This window comes from Larus michahellis, unplaced genomic scaffold, assembly GCF_964199755.1.
Source record: "Larus michahellis unplaced genomic scaffold, bLarMic1.1 SCAFFOLD_117, whole genome shotgun sequence".
Lineage (NCBI taxonomy): Eukaryota > Metazoa > Chordata > Aves > Charadriiformes > Laridae > Larus > Larus michahellis.
Window position 1 is genome coordinate 37,184 of NW_027436403.1, and position 8,067 is coordinate 45,250.

The window sequence follows — 8,067 nt, forward strand, 5'->3', positions numbered from 1 at the left end:
TTTGGCTGGCCCGCTCTTGAGGATGCCAAGCCCTGGCCAGGTGAGCTCACAAGCAGTGGGCAGGTGCCGCATCACTGCCCCTTTGTGACAGGGGCCACCCCTGCACGAACGGGGACACACTGTGGCCCCGCAGCCACCACAGCCCGGGCACCTCCTGGGGCCACCAGCCGGCAGCTGTTGGGCTGCCCCAGGCACTGCTGGCCAAGGGCTGCTCGTCTGCCCACAGAGCTCCCACCTCTGCCTAGAGCCGCACCAGCCCCAGGAACAAAAACCTGCCCAGGGCTGTCAGCGAGCCCCCTCACAGCTTTGGCTGGCACAGTCGGGGGGCTGAGGGCTTCTTTTCCACTCTTCCCAGGTACAGCACTGCGTCTGTGAGACTCCTGTAGCAAAGTACCTGCTGTCTGACAGTTTCCTTTCCAATGAATTTTCTCTACCCCAAAGATACAGCCACAGGCTGACTCTGAATTAGTGCTACCAAAGAACCACCTTGAGCAACCGCACTGGGTGGACCTTGGGTGGCTGCCAGGCCCCCACCCAGCTGCTCTCCCAACCCTGCAGCTCCAAAAGCCATTTGTGGGTGGCTTTTTAGCATCTGGTTTAACCCCTCGAGCCCCCTGGAGGGCAGTGAGTGTTGATTCTGCCCAACGAGGCAGCTGATTGCTATTCCTGCCCACCTTGAGCTCCCCAGTTGGGCCCCTGCACCGCCTGGGTCCTCTAGTTTTCCCCACTCTTGCTCGGGGCAGTGAGTTCCTCCTGCTCAGCTCAGGGCAGGGAGTTTTCCTCCTGCTCCACTCAGGGAGGCTTTCTTCTTTATATCCTTCGCTTTGGGCATCCAGTGTGGCCTCAGCCATCCTTGGGTGCCTTCTTTTCATCATGTCCCTCTCAGGACAGCCGTTTTTTTCCCCGCTCTTTTGCCCCTGCCCTACACCAGGTGCCTGGATTTAATCCTGCCCTGCTCAAGGTGGTTCTTTGTGCCTCTGCCGAAATCGGGGTGACTCGCTTTGCTCCTGCCCCACTTGGGGCATTTAGTTTTTTCCCTCTCCTGCTCAGGGCAACCCGTTCTGCCCTGGCCCTGCCCCACTCATTAGAAATTCTCTAACTCTGGGAGGTTTTGGGGAGCCTGGAAATAATAAGGGAATAGTTCGGGGTGTGCAAGGATGGAGATGGCAAAGAAGGCTAAAGGACGGTCTCAGCAGAATGATTTTTATCTTGAGCAGTTTTTTTCTGTCTTTCAGGCAGAGCGGCGAGGGACTGTGGGTTTTGTCTGATGAAGGATAACACTAAAACCCGCATTCAGCCATAAGTTGTGGCCCAGCATTCAGAATAAGAGCAAACGCTGGGAAAATGAGGGATGACAGAACTGCAGTTGGGGAGTCGGTGGGAGGTTGGTGCAGCGCCTGGGCTGTGCAGGCCCTCACAGTTGACATTGACTTTCTCCCTATCACTTGGCCAATTCTGCTGAGGTCAACAGTGGGGTTTTGTTTGACCAGAGGATACCCCATGTTGGCCAGAAATGCAACAAAATGCCCAGTGAAGCACTGGCTGTGCTTACGTCATAAAGAGTGTTGCCGGCCTCCCGTGTTCTACACAACATTCTGACGCAGTTCTTGCTCGGTGGCCACAGCTCTTGCAGCTCACTGCTGCTCTGGGAGTGAACCTCGCCAGTTTGGTCAGGTTTTGAGAGAAGGAGGACAAACTTTCTTGCCCAATGGGGCGCAAAAGGACTCTCGGGGCAGCACGGTGATGCCGGTGGTGCTGGGAAGGGACCGTGGAAGTTGTTAGAGGAGAGCTAGTCATGCTTTGCTGGGAAAGACGTAACTCATTTAGTGCAGCTCCTCACATCTCCCCTCTTCCTAAGTGTCTGCTGATCGTGCTGTATCTGTTCCCAACTTGCCTTCCTCACCTCCTCTTCCTTACGGTTTCAGGCGCCTCAATATGGGCAGCTGTTTTCAGGCAGAGCTCCCAAACCTCCAGGACAGATCCCGTTTGGCCGAGGAGGAAGCGGGAGCATCTCTGGGGTGGAAGCCCTGGGGAGACATGGAGATGAACTCAGAGACACAGGACAAAGGTTTCTCTAACACTTTTCTTCCACAGTCACCCCTGGGATACTGGGGGTCAAAAATTCCTCATTTTTGCAGCAACTGTTTGGGCTTTTGGATTCTCCCCCTTCTCTTCTTGACCGCTTTCCCCCGGTAGCATTAGAGGGAAGGAGATGGCTCAGTTCTGGCAGGACAGTGACCAAATAATAACCGGTGGTGCTCTCGGCTGCATCCTCCATGAGAAATGGGCGTTTGTAGGTGTCGCGCTTCATCTGCTCAAAGCCCCATCCAACCTGGTCTTGAACACCTCCAGGGATGGAGCCTCCAAAACTTCTCTGGGAAACCTCTTCTTTTCTTGGCTGCTCTTGATCCATTCTCCACCCAGCCTTAGTTTGTCCTTGGGATGATGTCCTCTTGCAACTTGAAGCTTCAAACATTTTGGTGGTGTTATCCTCCTTGTTTGGATTTGCCTTGTTCTAATTTATTGATCTCTGGGGGATATTTTGTACTGTGTTTGTTTGCAAAGGTAATTGATGATAAAATTGGGGTGGGATGCAGTTAGAGGGACACGGGCTCATGGTGCCAGTGTTGGTGCCCTGGGACCCTCTGCCCAGGCTGCATCTGCAGCTTCCCAGGGGCTCTGGTCTCCAGCAGGTCCTCTGTGACAGCGGCCAGTCCCAGGCATGTGCTTCAGAGACACTTCGTCCTCTGGAGTCCCCGCTAGGCACTGGTGGTCAGACTGCGGAGCTCTGCCTAAAGAACTGAGAAATTTTGGCGCGTCTATGAGCACAATCTCATCAACTAACACAAAATAACCTAAATAATTTAGATATCATGTCAGTGTTTTCCCATGAGATCAAAATGAGGAGTTTTCAGGGTGTGCATTAATAGGAAGAGGAGAGCTATTGACCTTCCACTCTGTTTGCATCGTCAGTACTCTCTCGATCAGGCTGTGCATTTGATCTCCCTCATCTTTCACGTATTTCCACATCTCTTTAATAAATGGGCCATGTCTGCAGTCACCTTTCCAGCAGCACATCTGAACAGAAGCACATGCGATTGCTCTCTAGATTTCCCCTGCCCTTCCTCTTTCATCACTTAGACACATCTCAACAGTCCAGAAGATGCTTTGAGCTTCAGGGAGTTCAAAGCTTGTCTGTATTCCAGGAATGTGTCTAATTCTGTCTGTAGCACACTCCTTAATTGTGGTTACTTTTTAATTTACTTTCTGTGCAAAAGATTTCTTGCATGGTTGTGCCTTGTGGAAGGGGAACCTCACTGGTGGCAGATTGTACTTGGCACACAGTTGAGGAGTGGTTTATTTTAATCACGGAATCACAGAATCACAGAATGGTTGGGGTTGGAAGGGACCTTAAAGATCATCCTCTTCCAATTCACCCTCACCCTTGGCTCTAGTTAAGATCTGAGCCACACTTCGACTCCAGATGGACTTTTCTGTCAAAACCAAGAGCATTTTTCCTTTCACACTTGGGTTCTGAAAGGGACTCCCAGGAACCTCGGCCACCTTTTTCCTCTACAGCACCACTTGCTTTCAGAGACTGCTTCCCTGACTGAAGGAAGCTGTGAGTTCTCACTGGTGTCCTCCCAATGGTGGCAGCAGCTGAAGAAGTATATCCTGATCAGCCTGTGCAGGTACAGTCTGGAGAGCCAGGCCTGACAAGGACTTAGAGCCTGTTTTGCCCAGTTGCCCCACACTGGTCCTCCATGAGTTCCTCAGCTCTTGCAGCATTGAGGCCTGTGGTCAGCAGGACCCTGTGAGTCTTGTGCTGCCAGTGGGCAGGAGGGAGCCAGTCAGCCTTCTGCAGCCCATCAGTCTCTCTAGGAGGAGACCCAGGTCTGCCTTAGGCACTAATTCTATCCGTCACCTGGGCCGTGATCTTCATGGTCTCCCCATGGCAGGTGCCCAGGCATGGGAGTGCAGGATGTTTGCAGCCCTGCTCCAGTTGCTGAACACAGACCCCGTAGCCTACTGTTGTGGTGTGGGCTGGGCTGGCCACCGACCACCTACTCACCCGTGGTTCCAGCTTGAAGCTCACTGCCATTCACACATGTCCACTATGGACAGAGAATGCACCCGCACAGAAGGGAGCTGGAAATAGGCTCTAATGAGAAGAGGGCACAGGCTCGTGCAGGGCTCCATCAGAGCAGCCTGCTGCCTAGAAACCTGTTTACACGTACACAGTGCCTTTGTCCCCTTTGCTCTCTTTTCCTGTTTGGTTGCCAAACCACTTTGTTGCTGATTCTGTTTTCCTTCAGACTCAAGAGGAGTTGTCCACGACTACAAACACCAGGAACTTAACTGAGTGCCTTCATTTCAGTATTACGAGTAATATACCCATTACGGTGCTGTAGGCATCCTAGTCAAGAGAAGGCTTAAAGGGAAATTGGAAGGAGACCATTGCAGTGGCTCTGTGGGCCTGTAGAAGAGATGCTTCCAAAGTGATCGTAGAATCATAGAATCCTTTAGGTGGGAAAAGGCCCTTAAGATCATCAAGTCCAACTCTTAACCTAACACTGCCAAGTCCACCAGTTAATTTTGAAGGTGACTCATTTTGGCTAATCTTGGAGGTGGTTAATTCTAAAGGTGGTTGACTGAGCTCAATCCCTTGGTTTCAAGTCAGTCCACTGTCTCAGACCAATCTCTCCTCTCGTCCGTGTGCATGATGAGATGGGAGAGTCCCTGGACCAGCCAGGGGATTAATGACTTAAGTGCTCTGGTTGCACGCCGGCACAGGCTTGATGCCCAGCTACACCACCGTTAGAAATGGAACAGAATTCACACAGCTTTTGCCAGAAATATCAGTTTCCAGCTGGCAGTCCAGAATACCCATGCAAAGCAGCCAGGCTGGAGAGGCATTCCCTGTGTCTGAAGAGAAGTGGGCTGGATCAATATTTTTCATGTCATTGGGTAAAAACACAGAGAAAAGCAGACTCCCTACAGAGCCCAATTCTGGTGTCCCATTTCAAGAAGGAAGAGGAAGCCTAAGAAAGGGAAGGAAGGCTGACAAACGTAACAAGATGAGTTTCACCAGGCATGATATTGGTTACTCTTGTCACACCTTCAAGTGACCGGGTACCAAAATGGATCCTCACAACCCTCCTATATCTTTCCTAAAGACCTTTTCAGTCATTCAAGCGTTGAAAATCCTCCTTTTCACACTGCTGCTGGTGGTTGATCTGCTCACTGTCATGGGGAATGCAGTCACCATTGCCATCATTTGGCTCCACCACTAATAACACACCCCCATGTATCCCATCCTCAGCACCTTGTCCTTCTTGGATAGTTGGTTCACTTTGGTCATTGCCCCTAACACGTTATGCAGTCCCATGTTGGATATTAAGGTGCCTCTCCAGCTGCTTACAAGTCCTAGACCTTCTTCTCTGACTTCCTGGGCACAGATGAGTTTAACCTTTGCAAAAGATCTGAGTGAAGCTGGAATTTCCCAGGAATGGGGTGAAATAGCTAACAGCCTCTTTAATCTCTTCTGTTCTGGAGAAACAATCCTTTGTGAGTGTTTGAAAAAGGTGGAAAGAAGACAACTAATTCTCTGAGGCCTCTAACAGAAATGTGAAACACAGAAACCAGGGTGTGAGCCGTACTCTCTGTGTTATATAGGGAGACTGAGGGAAAGGAGAAAAAGCAGAAAAGGACAGAATTTTTCATCCAGACTGTGAAATTACCACACTTGATTTTTTTGCCATGTTCCTGTCTCGGCTGGGTGAACTGAAATTTATCACAGGACCAGAAAATGCAACGGCAGTTACTGAGTTCATCCTAGAGGGTTTCTCAGGGCTTGATCAAAGACTACAGCTATTTCTCTCTCTGGTCCTTCTGCTCATATACCTGACAACAGTGATGGGGAATGCAACCATCATTTTCCCTGTGTGCGTGGGTCACCGCGGGCAAACCCCTCCCGGTACTTTTTCATCAGCAATCTGTCCTTCCTGGAAATCTGGTTTACATCCTCCACAAGCACCAAATTGCCTGTGATCCTGGGTTCTGGTAGGAGAACAATCTCACTAAGCAGCTGCTTTGCCCAATCCTATTTCTGTTTTGCCCTGGGCACTACAGAGATTGTTCTACTTGTTGTCATGACCTTTGACCGCTACGTTGCCATCTGCCAGCCTTTGCGTTATGCTGCCATCATGAAGCCTCAGCTCTGCATCCACCTGGTTGTTGCTGCGTGGGTCATGGGCACCACACTCTTGAGTTACTCTCTGGTCCTCCTCTACAAGCTGACTTTCTGGGGCTCGAAGAAGATCCACCATTTTTTTTTCGACAGCTTCCCCTTGTTCAAATTGTCCTGCTCTGACACCAGCCAGCTTTGGAAAATGAACTCTATTTTTTCATCATTTGTCATGCTGGGTTCCTTATGTTTAACTCCGGCATTTTACACAGGCATCCTTTTCTGTCTTCTACACCTTCCAGGAGCCTCTGGGAGGAAAAAAGCTTTTACTACATGTTCTTCCCATCTCACCACCTTGGCCATTGCCTATGGGCGCTGCATTGCTCTCTATGTGCATCCTTGCAGGGTTCCTACGTTTCCTTGCAGGCAAACGGAATGGTAGCTTTGCTAAACCCATTCTTACATCCGTTCATCTACAGTCTTAGAAACAAGACCGTGATACTGGCCCGGAATGAAGCCATTGCCCATGCAACAATAAAGCTTTTCGCCTTATCACGATGCATTTCTGGACAGCAATTCCCATGATCTGCTATCAAATGTTAATGCCCTGCCCCAGCTGCTCCCAGACCCACCACAGGAGAACTGCCTCGAACCCATCTCCAGAAACCAAGAAGAGCACAAAGGCACAGTGGCAGATGGGAACCCAAATTACAGGCTCCTGAGGAATGAACACCTTGTCCCACTTATTATGGGAAGTTTAGGGGAGGACACGACCAGTGCAGTCTGTCTTGTCTCCTCATTAAACTTCTACCTCTTTTCCATGTGAGTGAATCTTCTGTGTGAACGTGTGAGCACGGTGGTGTGAGTGCAGCAGCCGGAGCAGGACCAGGAGGTCAGACAGCCCGTATGCCATTAGTGCCAGAACCAGAGAGACTGGAGGGACTGGACTTAAGAGTTCATGTGCATGTGTGTGAGTGTGACTGGGGTGGTCTGTACCAGCATCTGGAATGGAGCTGTGGCCTCAGGGACTCGTATGTCCAGGTGGCTGCAACTGGGTAGGCTGGTATCCAGGGGCTGAGTGTCCGAGCCCAGATTCTAGAGGGATCCACCTACAGGTGTATATATGATGGAAAGGAATGGAATGGAATGGAATGGAATGGAATGGAATGGAATGGAATAGAATAGAATAGAATAGAATAGAATAGAATAGAATAGAATAGAATCGTTCAGTTGGAAGGGACCTACAATGATCATCTAGTCCAAATACCTGAGTACTTCAGGGCTGACCAAAAGAAAAATCATGTTATTTTGGGCATTGTCCAAACACCTCTTAAACACCGATGGGCCTCTTAAACACTTAAACACAAGGCATCGACCACCTCTCTAGGAAGCCTGTTCCAGTGTTTGACCACCCTTTTGGGAAAGAATTGCTGCCTTCTGTCCAGTCTAAACCTCTCCTGGCAAAGCGTCCCATGCGTCCTATCACTGGGCATGAGGAAGAAGAGCTCAGCACCTCCCTCTCTACTTCCCCTCCTCAGGACCCTGTAGAGAGCAATGAGGTCGCCCCTCAGCCTTCTTTTCTCTAAACTGAGCAAACCCAGAGTCCTCAGCCGCTCCTCACAGGACATGCCTTCCAGCCCTTTCCCCAGCTTTGTTGCCCTCCTCTGGACACATTTGGGTACCTTCACAGCCTTCTTACATTGTGGGGCCCAGAACTGCACACAGAGCTCAAGGTAGAGGTCGCATCAGCGCTGAATACAGTGGGATAGCCACCAGCTGCTTATACCGTGTGTGACGCACCCCAGGATGCAGTTTGCCCCCGTGGCTGCCAGGGCACACTGCTGACTCCCATCGAGCCTGCTGTCGACCAGCAGCTTCAG

General features: G+C 50.6%; 1 protein-coding gene across 1 annotated transcript; it reads left to right on the plus strand.

The window, feature by feature from the left end:
* Positions 1 to 5,760: 5,760 nt before the first annotated feature.
* Positions 5,761 to 6,772, plus strand: LOC141737387 (olfactory receptor 6E1-like). Its single transcript, XM_074572076.1, is given in 3 exon segments — positions 5,761 to 5,973; positions 5,976 to 6,587; positions 6,590 to 6,772. Coding segments are annotated over 3 exon segments (1,008 nt in total).
* The last annotated feature ends 1,295 nt before the right edge of the window (positions 6,773 to 8,067 follow it).